This window comes from Pan paniscus, chromosome 7 (assembly GCF_029289425.2).
Source record: "Pan paniscus chromosome 7, NHGRI_mPanPan1-v2.0_pri, whole genome shotgun sequence".
Taxonomy (NCBI): domain Eukaryota; kingdom Metazoa; phylum Chordata; class Mammalia; order Primates; family Hominidae; genus Pan; species Pan paniscus.
Genome location: NC_073256.2, coordinates 108,696,060 through 108,716,993, shown reverse-complemented (window position 1 = coordinate 108,716,993; position 20,934 = coordinate 108,696,060). Strand labels below are relative to the sequence as shown.

The window sequence follows — 20,934 nt, the reverse complement described above, 5'->3', positions numbered from 1 at the left end:
AATTAAAAATAAATATATAAACAAACAATCAATATCAAAGGCTGGCAAAAACTCAGCGCAACTGGAATTCTCAGGCATTGCTGGTGGGAATACAATATGGTACAGCTACTCTGAAACAATTTGGCAGTGTCTTATAAAGTTACACATACACTTACCTTATGACTCAGGACTGGCTAAGAGAAATGAAACATATGTCCACGTGAAACCTAAATATATATTTATAGAACCTTTATTCATAAATGCCAAAATCATAAATAACTAAAATATCAACCAATTGGTGAATAAAGTGTGGTACATCCATACATTAAAATACAACTCAGCAATTTAAAAAAATGGATGAAATTCAAAATCATTAAACTAATGAAAGAACCTAAACACAAAAGGCTACATACTATAAGATTTCATATATATGACTTTCTGAAAAAAAGATAAATTATAGGATGCTAGAGGCTGGAGGTGGAGGCAAAGAATTGACTACAAAAGAGTATGAGAAAACTTTTTAGGGTGATAGAAATATTCTATATCTTGATTTTACTTGTTATACAACAATTTTTTTTTCAAAAAAAGTGAACCGTATACCTTAAAAGAATAAATTTTACTATATCTAAATTATACCTCCATAAACCTTACTTTTAATTTAAAAACAAAAAAGAAACCTGGGAAGAGATCTCTAACAATTGCTTACATGCATACGTCCACACCCACAACACTTGTCCTAACCTGGTACTATTAAAAAGTGTGTGTATATGGGAAGAAGGAGAGTGGAGTGGCAGTAGCTATAATTATTCTGCTAAGCAGGCAGTCATTCAAGGCCTTTCCCTGTTGGCAGAGGCTGAGGGAGTCTGTTCTCCCTTCCATAGTTTGTGTAACTCATCACAAACACTCATCAGCATACAAAGGGGAAAAACAATTCTTACTTGGGAATTAAATCAGTAGGGGAACTAATGATTGCCCATAAAAAAAGTTATAGTACACCAAATTGTCACTACCCTGATCATTTAGGAGCAACTGGTGATTTTACATAAGAATTTTTAAACAATAAAATATGATGCCTGACATTCTACTATACTGCAACGAGGTAGGTGTCAGAGTGCAGCTCACAGGATCCAGTCAGAGAGCTCAGTCAGTGATTCAGTAATTCCATGTTTACATGAAAAGAAAAAAATACCAACAGCTAAGGTTTATTTTAAGACAAAAGACAATGGCATGTACCCTTTTTGTGGGACTCTTCACTCATATCTTTACAATGTACCTGAAACCAAAACCCTAAATCTTAGGAGCTGGAATGAACTTTGTACACATGCAGTTGCAATTACTTGGAAGGATCTGAGACACAGAGAGGCAAAGTGACTATGCCAAGGTCATAGAGCTAGGGAATTAGAAAGCATGAAGGTAATATAAAATATGTACTGAATTGGGATCCAAAAATGCTAAATATATTTTAAGGTTCCCAAATTTATTATAGTACACTAAAGCTGTTATAGAAATTACAATCTAACTAAATAATTCTATTTAAAAACAGTAAATCACAACTACATGTGGGCTTTTCTCTAAATAATATTTAATTTATCTTTTATTTACATGGTGCTTTGTATGTTCATTAACAACAATTGAATTACAATTTCAGTCTTGTAGTAAAAATAAGTCAAGAGTTAAATGGATCTTATTTGGTAAAGGGTGACAAACTATGGGTGAAAAAGACTATTTGTTTACCTTAAATGGTAAGTCATGTAATGAAATAGACCATAAGCAAATGGGTTATGTTAGCTCCCTTAATGCACTTGCCTTATCATTGTTGATGCCCTTGGTCAAAAGATAAGTTCATCTAATCAGACAAGAAACTCTTAAGCTCTGTCCAGTGTATATACTCCCCAGTCATGGAAATTAATAATATTATAGTGTCTGCCCTCAAAGCTCTCAAAATACTGGTATTCATTCTCTTCATAAAGAAGAAGCCAGGACACTGAAATTTGGATTCGTAAAAAATCTTTGAGACTATGCAATGAAAGCCATCATTCCATAATTGGCCAACTCAGTAAATTCAAAAAGAGCTCAAATTAAGATCAAATATTTGCAGTGTATAAAATAGAATTCTCTAATTTCAGGATTCTATAATAACCCACTTAAGCTATATTTCAAATATCATCTACTTTCTTTGTATATTTTACTTTGCATATGAGGTAATATTTTCTTGCCTTTCTCTGACCTACCTTGAGAAAAATTTGAAAAACAAGTTAAAACCAGAACAAAAGAGAAGAGCTTGTTCCTTTTTTAATCTCAGAAAAAAAAAACAAAACTAGCTCCTTCTTAATAAGTTTCAGGTTGGCTTCTATTGCACTTAGTAAAGTGTTCACACAATTACCCACTGGGCAAACACTGGCTAGGATTTTACTCTTTAACTCCTTCTTTCCACATCATACTAACTAAATGACCAAATATATTTTTGCTTCAAAATCATAACTACTGATATTTAAGAGTTAATTCTGCATAAAAGATAATGAAATAATCTATATTTTATTCTTGTTATGTTCTCAAACAATTATTTTATATGCTCTATGTTAGTTACAAAGATGACCATGCATGCATTTTTATTATCCATACCTAGATATTTCGTTGGGAGTAGAGGGAGAAACCAGCCATTTACTTCCTAAGTAGTTGTCAAAGAAGGCATAAGTAGTTCTCGAACTCACTGCATGTGTAGTCTTGTGGAAAGTAGTGAAATGGCAAAAGAGATGGGAAAGGGCAGAAAGAAAAAAAGAGAGAGATGACATTAGATAACTAAAGCTAGATTAAGAAGGTTTTAAAGGAGATGAAAGCAATTAGCCAAATTTTGAAAGAATAAAGGAATACAGTTTGGCAAATTAGAATGCGGAGACAATCTCAGTGTTGCAGAAAAACATGCCAGCTGTTGTTTTCAGTTGTGGCTGAGCTGCCTGTGCAGCAGACGCAGTCTCTCATCCCTCCTGGGTATACCTCCCGAGCTCCCTGCAGAGCACCAGCGGATCTCCTCTGTTGGAAGTGAAGAGAAGCATGCAGGGAAGAAAGCCAGGGGACACTGAGCTCCCTCCCATACTTACCGTTCTTTACAGGGAAGGAGAAAAGGAAGAAATGTAATTTTTTTGTGCTATTTGTCTAAGCTGTGCCACAAATTTCTTATTCCCCTAAAGGCCTTTCTTAGATATGCATGCTTTGGGTGTCACATCTAAAGGGGGTCACTGTAAAAAGGGTTTCTTCATATGGAAGATAGAAATGAGTCTGATGACCATGGCACTTGGTGTTAAATGATCAGTAACTCTTGTTGTTCCAATCCAAACATTTGGTTTCATTTTCTAAAGCACTGAAAGTCTTTACCATCAACTCACTTCTATATAAAATTGTCCCAAATTCACGGTCAAAACAGCCTCATATGGCTCTTGAGGACTTGAAATTTGGCTAGTTCATATTAAGGTATGCTGAAATCTAAAATACCAGATTTTGAAGCCTTGTACCAAGAAGAAAATAATGTTAAAATATCATTAATAACTTTTAAATTATTAACTTTGAAATATTAACATTAAAATGATAATATTTTGACTCCATTAGGGAAATTAAAATATAAAATTAAAATTATCAATTTCTTCTACTTCTAAAAATGTGGCTACTGGAAAATTTAAATTATCTGTGTATTATGTTTCTGTTCAATAGTGCTTCTCTGAAGTGCATGATCCTAAGCCTGGTTTTAAATGGGATTTTCTGTAAATGTGCAACATTAAGCAGTAATTAAAAAAAACTGTCCAGCCTGACCAGTCTCTTCTAACGTCAGCAAAACTGGTAGTTTTCTTTTATAGTTATTGGAAGCTCTCATTTCTCATTCATTCTTTTCTGTAGTAGTTACCTAACACCTACCACATGCCAGGTCCTGGGCTAGCCACTGAGGATACACTGAACCAAACCAGACAAGGTTTTGTGTTCTCCAGTAGCTTTAAGTCAAGGATAGAAGGGTAACATCAATCATATAATCACAATAATGAACATTTAATGTCAAATAGCACTAAGGACGCTGACAAAGAGGAACATGACAGACCCAGAAGTGGCAGTGAGATACGAAGGATGGGAGGAATTCACATAGAGAGGAAGGGAAAGGCGGCCTCAAAGACAAAGGGAACAGACACTGGAACCCACAAGGGCTGAAGAAGGACTAGGTCTGAGAATGAGGTGGAGAACAGGCCAAGAGGAGGCTGTGCCAGGACGCACTCAGCGCCTGGTAGACAGCAGAAATGTCTGAATTCTAAGACCCATGCAAAGCCTTTTAAGGACTTTAAGCAAAAATAACATGACCACATTTGCATTTTGTAAAGATAACTTTCCACAGAAATACCATTTCTGCAGAAATACCAGAAATGTTTCTGAATAAAAGTCAGTTGGTAAATTCATTAACAAGTGTAAGATGATTATCACTGATCCTTTGATTGGTTGTCATTAGCCTAAAAAATGAAGATTGTTTATCATCTACGTCAATTTATGGGATATAAATTTAGTCCCTAAGAGAATCAGAGCCATTTAAGGGGTTGTTTTGTGAAGTCATGTCACATAGAAAGTTGCTTTCACAAATAGCCTATTTAGAACAAAACTTTTAAGGCTTGGCTTACATAGTGCTTCCTCGGAACCATGTCAGTTATCAGTTTTACCCACATAAACTTAACACTTGCAATGTTAAAGGTCTGAAATGACTACCATGGGAAAGCATCCTCAATTTGAGTATGCACATTAAATTAGATTCTTTCCCTGTGCAATTTCATGGAAGCTGTTGAAAAGATTAGTGACCATCTCAACAAGCAGAGGAGCATGAAAATATTCTGCCACTGAGCTTTGTTTTCCTGGAATAGCGTTTTGACAGATTTCTTTCATTTCTTTTGGAGGCTGATGAATAGAATACCATGCAGAAAAAAAATTCCTATTAAATAAACAGTCCTTAGAAACGTTCTGTTGTTCTAGCCATTCAAATGTGTGGCCTCCAGAACAGAGAAGAGAAGGGGCGCTGCTTTATCCCAACCATATTAATCAAACATCTGTACACCCAACTCAAGTGAAAAAAAAATCCCAAATTTAAAATAAGTATAATCTTTCTCAAATTATTATCTTTCAGACACTCGATATTAAAGGTTACAAAGATGAATCAGATAGACTGATTATTACTAAAATAGCAATTAGAAAAGCAGGGAAATGCCTAAGGAAACCCCAGTTATGGAACACATTGAAACGAAACACTTCGAAGATACTATTTCAACCTTTTCTGCCCATGTGATAAGTGAGTATGTTAACTTGCTCAAGATCCTGCCGCACAGTGGGCAACTTGGACTAGAAAACTGTCTCATTGCATCTTGACCATACCAGGATGTTTTAATATTAAATGTTAAAATAAGGTTCTAAACATATTTAATTATTTTCTAAATAACAATAGTAATAATAAAATCAATGATCATTGTTAACATTTTAAGGACATTTAGTGCTCAAGCATTGTGCTAAATAAGCATTATTAACTCCTTTAGTTGTTATAAGAATTCTACTTTAATAGGCAAATCTACTTATGCCAGAGAGGTCAAGTTACTTGTGCAAAGTCACTTCACTAGTGGTGAAGCCAGGGTACAAGCCCAGGCTGTGGAGCCCAACGCTGAACCACTCACTATGTTTATTGAGCCTGACAATGAAGAGAGAAACCTAATACATTCACTCTGGTAAGAAACCAGGAAGAAAGTACTATAGAATCCAGCTGGCACAATAGCTCACACCTGTAATCCCAACACTGGGAGTCAGAGGTTGGAGGATTTCTCAAAGCCAGGAGTTCAAAATAAGCCTGGTCAACAAAGCAAGACCATTATCTGTACTAAAATTTGAAAAAAAAAAAATATAGCAAGGTGTGGTGGTGCACGCCTGTTATTCCAGCTACTCTGGATACTGAAGTGAAAGGATACTTCAGACCACAAGTTTGAGGCTACAGTGAGCTATAGTGGTGCCACTGCACTCCAGCCTGGGCAACAGAGCAAGACTCTGCCAAAAAAAAAAAAAAAAAGAAAAAAAAACTGCTATAGGATCCTAGGATTTTACAGATAGAAGAGTCATCAGAGTAGGGAATAATATTAAAGTTCACTGCGTATTAAACCTTCAAATTTAGATCACAAAGATTTGAGAGTACAGTTTGCAAAAATGTTTACACCACTACAGAAGATGACCCTACACTTGAAAATCAAAGCTGTGTAAAAATCTGTCAGATTACTTGTGTCATATAAACCAAGGTCGGAGGAGGATTTTACTTCTTAGCTGATGAGCTGTGGCAATTATTTGTCAAATTACAATAGATTCAGAATTGGTTACTGCTTCCTTTCATGTACTCTATGATACATTGATATGAACTTGATTAGTTAGTTTTATGTTAAATTTTAATATCTGTTGATCACTTTCCCACAAGGTCAACAAACACATACTTTTCTAACTTAATTATTCTACAACCTAAAATAGTATTTAATAAGGAAGACTCCCAATGAATGTTTGAGTTAGCCCAAATAGTGTTTTAAAAGTTCTCATTTGATTCCTATCTTAAACATAAATTGTTTGAATAATGGTTTGCTGTTAATGTTAATTTTTTATACTAAGATACACATGATTTTTCTTGTGTATCCAAGTTTTGAAGTAAATCTATCTGGGTTCCAATCCCAGCTCTGCCATTTACTACCTCTATGACCTGGGTAAGTTACTTTAACCTTTCCCTCAACTTTCTCATGTAGAAAGTGAGGATAATAATTACACCTCCTTCTTAAGGTTGCCTAGACCATCAAAGGTTTAGTTTTTCATAGGATTAAACAAGTTCATTTATAACAAAAGTATGACAGCCAATGCCTGGCACACAACTCAATATCTTTTCCACCACTACCACCATCATCATCAATAGCAACATCTTCATCATTATGATTGTCATCATCAACATCGTCATCATCTTCATCATCTTACCAGTACCCAGCAGAATGCCTGGTATATCACAGGCCCTCAATACATGTCAAATTGATTTGAGTTCCTAAAAAATATAATTGTTTAACTTAAAATATGTGCAGATATCTTATTATTCATTTATATACTTGTACATATCTATAGATAGAACTTTCAGTGTCAAAGATTGATTTCTTTTTCATATAATCGATTTTATATATTTAAAGGAAGTTAACAAAAATGGGAAAACGTCATGTTGACCATTTAGATTACAAAGAAAGAGAGAGGCACCACTAGAGGGAGCTTTGGCCTCTAAGGTTGCTAACCATAAAGCTTCAATTTGTACAGAATTTTTTAGTTTCCTTGTTGAATCCTTAGCTTTCGTAAGTGTCATTTATGGGATAGAGATGAGAGAGAGAAGGACTTTCTTAAAACAACTTAGAAAAAAAATTAAATAAGTGAAGATAGTTTCAGGGCTTTAAAGAGAATCTATCTCTTCCCACTCTCCTAGAATGGGAGTGAAGGCCCAGCAGTGCTTTGTCCCTGCGGAACAATTCAGTTACCTGTGTCTTCGCTCCTGTGCTGTACAGGCCAGCCGTCCTTCCCATGGCAGCAGCACTTGGTATGCAGAAGAAAAATGAAGAAACTATATTGCTGAGGCCATGGGCCAAAAATTCCTGCAAGATTCATGAGAGAATATATAATATCTTAATCACAATAGACTTTTAGAGACCACAGGTACAATTTGTCACATAATGAGGCTTGTTTGTATTCAGATTTTGTTCTCCCCACCGGTTGGGATTTAACAATTACAATACAAATAGCTAACATTTATTGGGTGCTTACAATGAGCAAGAAATTGTTCTCAAGCACTTTACTCATTTAATCCTCAGAACAACCTTATAGGGAAATACTATTTTTTTTTAATGCTCTCTGTCATCAATTTCTCCTCTATCTTTAGGTCACATCAGTCAGGTTTTTCTTCTCATCACTGCACAAATGACCTTCACAATGCTAAACCAGTGATTCATTTTTGGCTTCCCTTGCCTAAAAGAGGCATTTGGCATAGTTGCTCATTTCTTCCTCCCTAAAGTCTCCTTCACTTGGCTTCTAGGATGTCCCTGATTTCCTCCTACCTCCCTGGCCATCACATTTTAATGCCTTTTGTGGTTCTTTCCCATCTAACCAATTGCAAATATTGGAGGACTGCTTCTCTTCTCTATCTACATATAAGCTACTCAAATACACATTGACAACTCTAAAATTTTTATCTACAACTTGGACAATTCTTCTGAATGTCAGACTGTATACCCAATCTGCTACTCAGTATCTCCCTTTGGATGGCTAACAGATATCTCCAACTTCCTAAATTGGGCTACAGCTTTCTACCACCCAACCTGGTTCTCCCATGTTCTTCCCTGTTTGAAGTTCCAATTGCTTAGATTGAAAGCTTTAGGGTTATTCTTGATTTTTCTGCTCCTTCTTTTCCCAAATGGCACCCATATCCAATCCAGAATCCATATACTTCCATCTCATCCATCACTACATCATGGTCCAAGTCATCAAATCTCACTTGGATTATTGCAAATTCCCCTTAACAGTATTTTTGCGTCTGCTGTTGCTAGTAAGCACAACAAATATCCCTGCCCCATAGAGCTGTGGTGGTGGAAAGCAAATGCTGGCAATAAACAAGATAAATACAGAAAGCAAAACAGAGGAAAGCATGGGCAAATCTTGAGTTTAAGATTTTAGATTACCAAAGAAGGCCTCCCTGAGAAAGGAGCATTTGATAAAGAAGCTGGCTGAGCACGGTGGCTCATGCCTGCAATCCTAGCACTTTGGGAGGCAGAGGCAGGGGATCTCTTGAAGCCGGGAGTTTGAGACCAGCCTGAGCAACATAGCAAGACCCCCATGTTTAAAAAATGAAAAAAAAAAGTAGCCAGGCATGGTGGTGCATGCCTGAAGTCTCAGCTACTGGGGAGGCTAAGGAGGGAGGATGGTTTGAGCCCAGGAGGTTGAGGCCACAGTGAGCCATGATCATGCCACTCACTCCAGCCTGGCCAACAGAGTGAGGTTTGTCTCTAGAAAACAAAAATTAAAATAAATAAATAAATAAATGGAGGAGCTAAGCAGGTATTGGAGAGAACAGAATTCCCAGAAAAGGGAACAGCAAGTGCAAATATCCATAGCCAGAAGCATGACTAATGGGTTCAAGAAGAAGCAAGGTGGTGGTGTTAGCACAGAGTATAAAAGGGTATGAGACCAAAGAGGAAAAGGGTATTAGCAGGTTATGTAGAGCCTTATAAGCCATGAGAGAGGCTCTTACTCTGAGTGTGACCAGAAGCAACTGGGAAGTTTCGAGTAAAAGAAAGACATGGTCTGCATTGCTCACCATTGTATCACTTGTACCTAGACCAGTGTCTGCTATGTATTAGGGTTCAACATATATCTGTGGAATGAATAAATCTACTTTTGTGAAGATGAGAAAATTGGTGCACAGAGAAGATTAAGGTCACATAGTGTGAGAATGAGATTTACACACAGGTAGTTCGATATTCATAAACCACGGCACTGCAACTTCTCTGCAGACCAGCACAGCTCTGTAGGACCATGACAGGACTTGAAACAGGACATATGCAATCGTGATAGACTGGATCAAGAAAATGTGGCACATATACACCATGCAATACTATGCAGCCATAAAAAATGATGAGTTCATGTCCTTTGTAGGGACATGGATGAAATTGGAAATCATCATTCTCAGTAAACTATCGCAAGAACAAAAAACCAAACACCGCATATTCTCACTCATAGGTGGGAATTGAACAATGAGAGCACATGGACACAGGAAGGGGAATATCACACTCTGGGGACTGTTGTGGGGTGGGGGGAGGAGGGAGGGATAGCATTGGGAGATATACCTAATGCTAAGATGACGAGTTAGTGGGTGCAGCGCACCAGCATGGCACGGCACATGTATACATATGTAACTAACCTGCACAATGTGCACATGTACCCTAAAACTTAAAAGTATAAAAAAAAAAAAAGAAACAGGACATATCCAAAAGTATTTTCAGAAATATGATCAGTATAATCTACATCTCTTGGTATTCTAAGAATAGACCCTCACATTCTTTAGTTTTTTTACTAAGAGTAATACTAATGTTATTTGTACTTAGAAATCCATAATTATTAAACATTAGCATGCAATAATAAATCTGTTTGGATTCTCTCCTAAAAACAAATCAAAAAGAACATCATGATGCCTTTTATTTTAACCAAAATAAAAAGCATTGTGAACCATCAATGTCAGGTTTTTAGCTTCCTATGAATGATTTCGATATTTTTCTTTTGTTTTGTTCAACCCACTCTTGCTATACAGTTAGGAAAGTTTTATTTTTCATAAGTTCAACATTTTTAGGATCTGGGAGTGCACAGTGCAATGATACAACTGGAGTGGAGAGGGACTGGGGGCACACTCCACCTGGTTGTCATCAATTGAATATTTGAATTTTTTGGCAGATCCTTGAGCAAGAGCCAGTGAGGCCACATAGCCTACAAGTGCCACTCCGAAAGCTTCAGTGATCACTGCAGAGAGGATGTTCATCGGGGGAGCTCTAGGTGAGGGAATTCTGCGGAAAGAAGGACCATATTGAAGTCATCAAACTTCATGTAATTTCTGTAACAACTTGCAATGAATTTAACTGTGGCAATGACTCTGAAGTTTACATAGACTAAGTGAAATACCCATGAGAAAACCAAGCAGCCTTGCCCTTAGAAGCCCTTCGTTTTCAACATTATTTAGCAGAAAAGCAAAATTACAAGGAACACCACAGGGACAGCTCCATGCATTTAACTGGCATTTATGCCCAGAGAATTCAGATAACACCACAGAAACTCTGACTCGACAGAAATTTCCTGTATCAGAACAAAAGCAAATCTGGAGCATTCTTTCATTTGAACCTTTCCAAATATTTATTTGGCTGGTGTTGAAGACTATATTTCCTCCTTTGAATACTACAGTGCTGTATGCAAACACTGGTTTACTGTGAGCTACAGTTCTTGAGTTCATCCCTAAATTTGCCATTGAGTTCATTATCTTAATTATGTTTTTAACTCAATCCTTTCACAGTACACTTAACTGTGCCTTACATCCATTAAGAAAAATATGTATAAAGGCTCCATCTAACCCTCTGCTTCAAAATATAGGACCATAGCTGTTTTTCCATTTCAAGGAACTGTTCAAAATATTTCTCTCAAATAATACACAGCCCTTGTCTAATTGTCTTTTGAAAACCACTTGAGCCAAAGTGTCATTATTTATTCATCCCTGATGATTCTTTGGGAGACTTACCCAAAAAATAAATAAATAAATAAATAAATAAATAAATCCCTCAGGCAGTAGAAGAAAACAGGAAGAGAATTCATGTTGATTTTTAAAACCCAGTATGTAAGTAGAATGCTCGGCCCTTTCATAATAGCTATTTTATTTAATTCTCCCAACAACCTCCAAACCAAGCATCATTATACCCACTGTATAGAGGAGAAAACATTTGGAGAAAGGTTAGGTAATTTATCTAACATCACAAGGTGAATGGCAGAGCTGGAATGCAATCTCAGCTCCACTTCTGTTCAAAGCCATGTTCTTGTTATAATTCCTTTAGTGGATGAGTCTGGAAAGGTCACTCAAAATAAAGGAGAATTAGAGGTGATAGAGGAGTGGCGTGACTTTTTTTTTTAACCCACCTCCTTAAGTTTACCATTAAGACAAATTGATTTGTATCATTACAGGTTATTATGCTATACAAAACCATTTCAAAGTAAAAGAACTTTGTTTCACGAAGACTGAGTGAGCCTAATTACTAATAACAACAAATTGGCATAAAAGGAATAATAACCTGACTTTCAAAGGTAGAAAAGCAGGAATCTTTGAGAAAATTCAATTTGATTCATATAATCAGCATTAGCCTATATCTATATGTGCTAAAGATAGGATTTTTAACATTCCCTTTTGAATTCCTGAGAATTTTTCTACTGTTTCTCCATTTCATGTAATTAGAAACAAAAATTTGGGATTGGAAGATAAAAATTTATAGGATTCAACAATTGTAACTTTGCCCCAAATTTATAATTATCAGTGTACATGTAGTGCAGCCCATTCAAAGTGAATAACCCATAAGACACTGTCGTCCTTCCCTCATATATTTTTATTTTCTTTCAGCCAATATGTGGTACGACCTTTTGCTCATTTTAGGGTGAACATCTCTTTTGTTAAACTCCTTCTTAGTGGCCAGAGGAAGGCTATAGGCCAGCTAGGGAACAATGCCTTCTTCTCCACTTCCACTCTCTCATTATTATATACTACCCAGGCCTAGGGTTTGCTATTTCAGATTATGCTTGTCTACTTTTACTATGATTTAAGTGAAATGAAAATAGTCATAGAATATGTGTGGTGGGGAAGAGATAGGGCTGACTAAATCCCAGATCATAACTCTCATTTGCAAAGTCAATGCCCTCTATTTTGTTAATAATATATTTGCAAATATTTCCCAAACCTTTTACCTGAAGCAATGCTGCATAAAGCAATTATCAACATCCTTAGTAAGAGGTGAAGTCTAGGAAGTTACTCTTTCTCTACACATGAAGTGTGTATTTCTATCATTTTGTAATAGAAATTAATTAGAATTAAGAAATGAAATATCCATACCCACTCAATCCCTGTCCCTTTCTCCATCAAAAATAAACAAACAAACAAATAATATGTTTTTAAAAAGGACTACATTACCCTTGTGGAATATGACCAACTACTTCTAATCCATATGTGTTTTCCATATTGGTGCAATAACAAGCAAATGATGCAGCAATAATCTGTGTGGTTCCATTTGAAAAAAGAAAAAATATATACATTACTGACCTCTCAAACACCTTAAAACAATTTTTAAAAGTAAACATTGTTCTCATGTCCCATAAACATCAAGAATAATCTAGCAGTTGCACAGACTTTCAAAAATAAATAAAATATTAAAAGTCAAAAAGTCCCTCAGTTTTGAGAGCACTGACAGTCTCCAAATTAGATGACATCCCAATCATATGGCTTTTCTAATATCCTACCGTGGTCAACCCAATTATGTCCAATTTTGAAGAGGAAAAACTACAGGATACAGGAGTGTGTGTGTGCATGAAGACAGCACAATCCAACCTAAATACTTGCCTCCCATGATACGAAGGGATGCTTCGTAAGACAGCACATTTTCTCTCCATGACAGCAGCCTTTCAAGAGTTTGAGATATTGCATCAACATTCCTAATCCATGTTAGTAATCAATGATGATTTACAGTCTCCTTGAATATTTTCAAATTTTTAGCTTTTACTATTTCTTGTAGTGAAACATGCTGCTTCCCAGCCTGCTGGGCTCAATGCTTTTAAAATGACCCCTATGGAGTTTCAGATACCCTATCCTTCTGTTACTGACATATGCTAAGCAAGGTTACATGTTCCCTGCTATACCCATAATCATCTTTAACATACATATCAGAGCCCAGTTCACCAGCCACTGCATTCTACTGTTTTCCATCGATTTTCATTTTTCTGATAATTTTAATAGATACTAAAAATTTCACATGATTATGGTATCAGTTTGGAGTAATTCATCTTGTAAAAGAGGCACATCAATTATCCACTTAAAGTACAAATTTACAATATACATGGCCAGAAAAAAAGGATAACAAATTCAAACTAGCAAAATAAGGAATATCTAATAATCAATGCCCAACAATATAATTGTATAGGTTTTTTTCCCGTATTCCTGTTGTTCTCTTCTCTGTGATGATATTTAGCTGAATTTGCAGAGGTTTTATAAAACATCAAATAGGCTTAAAAAGCAAAACACCTGAAGACTTAAAGAAAAAGATAAAAAGGAACAAAACCATAAAGGTGATATTGTTAAAATTTATAAATATTGTAATACGATAGTAGCATTTTCTAAAGAAGCTAGTAGTAGCTAAAGATTCAGGCTATTAAGTTAGAATCAGACATATTAACATACTTAAAAATTCCTACGCCAATTAATAAATTATAATTGTTCATAATCATCATGAAACACCTATACTAGGTCAGAAAATATTGAGAGCTATAAAGAAAATATGCCATAGCTACTAGATACTTGATTCTTATTGAAAATGGAAGTATGCAGGGTATTTGATACACAGTTAATATTAAAATTAAGTGCTCTAACTCACTGAATTAGCCTTTCAGTGTTTTACCTCCTCCCTGTATTTCTTTACCAAAATTAAACTTTCCTTATCAGTTGAGTAATTGGTCCTTCTTCAATATTAATTCAATATGCGTGTATAAGGCCAGTACTGCCCTTAGACCTGGGCAAGGGGGGATTGCACCCCAGGTGTGACTAGTGCTTTAGAGCAGCAGTCCCCAACCTTTTTGGCACCGGGGATCAGCTTTGTGGAAGACAATTTTTTCACGAACAGGGTTGGGGGAGGAGGGAGGATATGGTTTGGGGATGATGAAACTGTTCCACCTCAGTGTATCAGGCACTAGATTATCATAAGAAGCACACAACCTAGATTTCTCACGTGTGCAGTTCACAACAGGGTTCGTGTTCCTATGAGAATCTAATGCTGCCACTGATCTGACAGGAGGCAGAGCTCAGGCAATAATGCTCACCTTCTGCTGTGTGGCCAGGTTCCTAACAGACCATGAACTGGTACCAGTCCATGGCCCAGAGATTGAGGACCCCTGCTTCAGAGGGTTCTAATCTGGCTTCTTCCAACTGTAGACTTCCCCACAAGAAGGGAGCTCTGTGGGAGTAGGGGGTTTGTGCCCAACTCAAACCTGTACCCTTCTTTCTGAACCACACTCTGGATACTTAAGAATCTAACATTTCCTGCCCAAATGTCCTTCTGCCTGCTTGCAGGGCACCTTCTGGAAGTCCATCCTCCCAGGGTGGCTCAAGAAAGTTGGCAAAGAGACAGTCGTAGTGGTGATGGAGTGGCGATGTGTTTGGAGCCTGGAAGTGAGGATGGAGGTGTCCACACATACACATATGAATCCCCTGGCAGGTGGGATAGAGCTGGAAAGTGAAGAGAGGGAGCAGAGCAAGAGGCTGGGTCTCCCCATGCTACCACATACTGGCAGAACATAAATGACTAGGAAAATTCTCTGTTCTAACCCGGCTTTTAAAGTCATCACTAAGGGATGTTTGTCAATATAAGAAAACAGAATCTGTTATATTTAACATTTTGATCTATAACTTGTAAGTATTTGGGCTTGCATTGGTACTTTTTCCTTGGGTCTTAGAAATGTTAGGGATAACACGTATAAAGAATACCTTTAATCTTATTGTAAGAATAATCGTAACTGGTTTTGCAGAGAATAAGCAACTGGTTTACTACCAGCTCAACAGCCTTCATCCCTAAGGCTATTTTCAATTTTTAGTTTTATGAAACATGCGATATAGCTTCCCAAGATATAATAAGCATTTCTTAATATCTACAGGACTTCAAGATAAGATGGTATGTTTCACAGTTGTTGCTGTGAAAACTAATAATCATAGTACTCTGTATTTTTATGGCTTATTTGAAATATACACACATACATATTATATAAATCACATATGTTATATAGATCTCAAATTATCAAGAGTATAGGATCATACATGGCCTGGTTATGGAGAGAAGCCTTTCTTATTAGTTGTATAGAAATGAGTCGTAGCCTTCATAGTCAATTGCAATGTGCTAGCCTTATAATTGTACATAAACCTACATAATTTCAACAATTAGAAGGAATATTTTATTAGATGAAGTTATTTAGACAACATTTATCATATACATGCATAACTCAAAGATCACTGAAAGACTAAAGCCAATTTTTAGTAAATTAGTAGACTGTGGTTATATGTTAAGATTTTATTTTCAACTCAATGCTTTGTATAGTTAAGAGTTCCCATTAGAGGTTCTTCAAATTTCAAAACATATTTTCTAATGCCACAAGCCTTAGGAGCAAAATGTAATGTATTGCTTTTCCAGGTACAACAAAAAAATATTTTAGAGAACCAACTTTGGCCAATGAAAATCATGAGCATCCTTTCAATGAAGCAAAATTAGGTAAGTAACAAAACCTTTCAATCATGAATGAACATTTATCAATTGATAAAATTTCTATACATATCTTATAGGTGCCATATAAATAGGAAATGATACCATATTTTATTAATTTACAGAAGATCATGCCAGAGACATTTTGAGTCTCACCCTTATAAGTACCTCCTTATTTAAGATCTTAAGCTATATGTTCTCTTATTTATATAAACAATTATAAGCATATGAGAAATGTTGTATAAATTGAAAACATGTGTGCCTTCTTTTTTAAATTATTAACTCAAAATGTTTCCTGTTCTTACATTAATGTGTAGCCACGCAAATTAGCCCTGCTTTAATGAGAGACAGGAGTAGCTGAGGGTTACTACAGACAATATAGTAAGCATCTGCAGATCTCCCCAAGAACTGGAAAGCTTTGCATGGCAAAAAGCTAAATGTTGATTTTATACTTACCAAAACTAAATCTACAGGAAGAACAACTTTAATTTTCCTTTTAAACTGTTCATTCAGCTCTTTAACAAGAACAAGGACCACAATGCTCAGCAAGGATAAAAGCAATGCTTCCAGTCGCACAGACTTGATGTTTTCAAAAACATATGCATAAATCTACAGTAATGAGAAAAAATACAAACAAAATTCAGGGTCACCTATAATATACCAACGTGAAAATATGGCCCCAATAAACTCAATGATGTTTTATAAAACTATCTTAATGGCTAGGGAGAGGAAAGATATAGGTAGGAGGGTAGTCAGTGCTAATGCTATGTATTTATTTACATCTCCAAAATTTCTGTACCCTTGATTCTTTCATCAAACTCAGGTTTTGCACCTTCCTACATAAGAACACTGCTAAAGAGAATGACTCTTCTGGCTTCGTCCCTGACACTCTGAGGGGCAGAGATGCTTAACTCTTTATTTATATGCAGATTCATCATTAACAGCAGTCAGGGGACCATGGGTTCCCCAACTTTGGGGCCCTCCTCAAACCCCAGAAGCAAACAAGAACACAGATAGATCACACACAAAAGAGTTAAGAGCTGGCATTTAACTGACATCAGATATTTAGCTTCATGTAAAATATTAACATGTTCTCAGTCATTCAGCATTAACTTACTTGTTTATTGTCACTTACTTTATACCAAGCACCATGCCCATTGCGAGGTCTACATAGTAAAAAATTTAGACGTTGCTTCAGTATTCACAGAGCTCATGGTCTAGTGTAGGAATTGCTAAGTAAAACAATACATTAATGCAAACAGTGCTATGGACATGGAAAGGGCACCTGAAGTATATGACTTAGGGTTTTCAGTGGTGGTGGGGTGGGTCCTTCTCAAAGAAGATAAATGGGAATTGGCCAGGTTATAGATGATAGAGGGGGTAAACGAAGAAACCTGGGAAAATATTCTGCCTAAAGGGCATATTTGTAAAACTTAGAGCATAAAATGTGAGGGGAGGGGTGCATGACTTCCTGAAAAGTATGGTCAAGAAATCAATACAACTATTTGTCTTTAAAAGTGTGCAGCCCTGCTTGAAGTTATACTTACCTCAAAGAATTTGCCTGAAACTAGGAAGAAAGTATAATACATTAATATCAAACACTCAATCTTGGTAATTTGGGATAATCTGATGTGGCAGAAAAGGTAGGATCAATGTAAGAGTAAAGTCAACCAAAAGAACAACATTAAAGCCCTTTTTAAAATCAAAGGCTATGTTTCAGTTAAGTGCCAATAACACTTTGTTCAACAACTTAGAATGTTGTTGATAGTTATGTAAGCATCTAAATCGACTAGCACAAAAAAGATAGGGTGAGATTTTAAAGAACCCTAAATTAGGTGCTGAAATATAATAACCAGCCAAATGCAATCCATCCTCTACATGAATGTTTGATATAAGGAAACTCACCTGGAATTTTGTTGTCTGGAAATTTAACATAGTGGTTCTCAAATTCATACAGAATATTAAATGCACAGAATATATTAGAAAATGTTGAAAGAAAATATTTATGGGTTTATACTAACAAACATAAAAGTATATTTATAATAAGTCAAAACATGTTACTAATAATAAAATATATAAGAAAAAGCTGGGTGTGGTGGCTCACCACCCAGAACTGCGGGAAGCTGAGGCAGAAGGATCGCTTGAAGCCAGCAGTTTGAAACCAGCCTGGGCAATATAGCAAGACTCTTTCCCTATGAAAAATTTAAAAAATTAGCTGGGTATGGTGGCATGCACCTGCAGTCCTAGCTACCCAAGAGACTGCTGGCGGGGGGGAATCCCTTAAGCCCAGGAGTTCTAGGTTACAGTGAGCTATGATTGCACCACTACACTCCAGCCTGGGCAACAGAAGGAGATCCTGTCTCTAGCTTAAATATGTGTGTGTGTGTGTGTGTGTGTGTGTGTGTGTGTGTGTTTTAAATATATATATATAGAATATATATTTAATTAATATATATTCAATATATATTAATTAAATATATATTGATTAAATATATATTGAATAATTAAATATAATATATTTTTAATTTATTATATAATTAATTTTATATATAATTATAAATTTATATATATTATATATAATTATATAATTTATCTATATAAATTATATAATTATATAATTTATCTATATAAATTATATATAATTATATAATTTATCTATATACATTATATATAATTATATATAATTTATCTATATACATTATATATAATTATATATAATTTATCTATATACATTATATATAATTATATATAATTTATCTATATACATTATATATAATTATATATAATTTATCTATATACATTATATATAATTATATATAATTTATCTATATACATTATATATAATTATATATAATTTATCTATATACATTATATATAATTATATATAATGTATATAGATAAATTATATATAATTATATAATTTATCTACATAATTATACATTTATAATTTATAATTATATATAATTATACATTTAATATATAATTAAATATTAATTAAATATATATTGAATATATATAGAAAGAGGTAGGGTCTCTAACTTAAAAACATATTATATATATATGTGTGTATATATATATATGAAAAATTTAAAACAGTAAGAACCCAGAAATATAACAGTTGCATTATCCAATATTAAAGATTATCCAATATATCATGTTTGAACAAAAACTAAGCAGAACAAAATAAATTCTAGATTAAAAGAGGTTAAATATAAAACCTGAAGTCATAGAAAATAAATATTTTAAAATTAGCAGAGGACATAAACAGATAACAGAAGAAATACAAATGGTCAATAAACATATGAACAAAGAGCTCAATTACACTAGTAATCAAAGAGATGTAAATTCAAACTATAAGAAAGCATTATTTCTTTTATCAAATTATTAGTGATGCTTAAATAATAATTTAAATAGTCTAATCTGAGGGAAGTAATGGGAACTCTTTTACATGCCCTTGTGAGTATAAATTGTTGCAATACTTTGGTGATCTGATAAAATGTATGGAAAACCTTTGAAGGCAATAGATATGTTAATTAGCTTGAGTTTGGAAATCATTTCACAATGTGTATATATATATCAAAACATCACATTGTACATTTTGAATATATACAATTTTTATGTGGCAATTATATCTCAATGAAGCTGAAAAATAAACACTTTTGAACTGCTCTATTGTTTGCCTTAGCAATTCTACTTCAAAACATTAAGCTAGGAACATAATTAAGCTCGTGTGAAAAGACCTTGTTACAAAGATATTCACTGAAACATTGTTTAAAACAGCATTGAAAATGGAATCCATTTAAAGAGTAAAATAAAAGAGAACTGGTTGAATTCTCTAGGTTACATGTATACATATAGTAGTCTACATCCATTAAATTCATTATTTTAGACAAAATGTATATTTATTGACATGGAAAGACCTTCCTGTTATAATGCTAAGTCGAAAAAGAAAAGTTTCAGATAAATGCATATGGTTTGACATTGTTATGGGCTCAGTTGTGTGGCCCCCTCTGAGTTCATATGTTGAAGTCCTAACCCCCAGTGCCTCAGAATGTGACTATACTGAAAATAGGGCCTTTAAAGAGGTGATTAAGGTAAAATGAGATCATATGGGTGGGCCCTAATCCAAAATGACTGAGAAGAGGTTAGAACACAGACATGCACCTTGTACAGAAGAAATACCATGTCAGGACACAAGGAGAAGGCCACCATCTGCAAGCCAAGGAGAGAGGCTTTAAGAAGAGACCAAAACTGCCATCACCTTGATCTAGACTTCTTGATTACAGTCTCCAGGACTGTAAGAAATAAAGTTCTGTTGTTTAAACCACCCAGTCTGTGATATTTGTTTTGAAAGCCCTAGAAAGCTAATTTAGATATTACTTTTGATGAAATAAAATTTCATGCTTCTATATATGTATGAATGTATCTGGAATGTTAACAGCTCTGCATAAGAGCTTATTTGTATCTTCCATGTTTTCTCTTATGAAAATATATCACTTTGATAACTTTAGGGTTTTGAATTGTCCTTATATGATTATTTCCAAAATGTCTCTTAACTTCTCCTTCTCTTGAACATGCTGAATCCAGTTTTTATAACCTCATTTCTATTTGTCCACAGCGGATTGCTCAAGTCTAGTTTCAGGTGATAAAGATTAGTTTTAGTCTGGCACATAGGCTATTCTTATAGTAGCCTAACTTTTTGTGTTCTTTGTCCTTTCTATTTAGCATCTTAAATATAATTTGACCACAACTCAAAATATTGAGTCAAAACATTATATAGACAATGGATCAAAAGAATTTATATGGACTATATTTCTTAGAATATCATAAAATTCTGCTTAGTAGGTTTCCTCATCAAAGGACT

The 20,934-nt window shown here is 34.9% G+C and overlaps 1 protein-coding gene across 3 annotated transcripts in view; it reads right to left on the bottom strand.

Annotated features, from left to right (window-relative positions):
• SLC26A7 (solute carrier family 26 member 7) overlaps positions 1-20,934 on the bottom strand; it is a 148,757-nt gene that overhangs the window by 47,194 nt on the left and 80,629 nt on the right. For all 3 annotated transcript variants that reach the window (XM_003821136.5, XM_055116720.2, XM_055116719.2), the window contains exons 6-9: positions 16,527-16,679; positions 12,746-12,828; positions 10,445-10,592; positions 7,524-7,637 (exon numbers count right to left, since the gene is read on the bottom strand). In XM_003821136.5, coding sequence (XP_003821184.1) covers positions 7,524-7,637; positions 10,445-10,592; positions 12,746-12,828; positions 16,527-16,679 — 498 coding nt within the window. The remainder of the gene's footprint in view (positions 1-7,523; positions 7,638-10,444; positions 10,593-12,745; positions 12,829-16,526; positions 16,680-20,934) is intronic.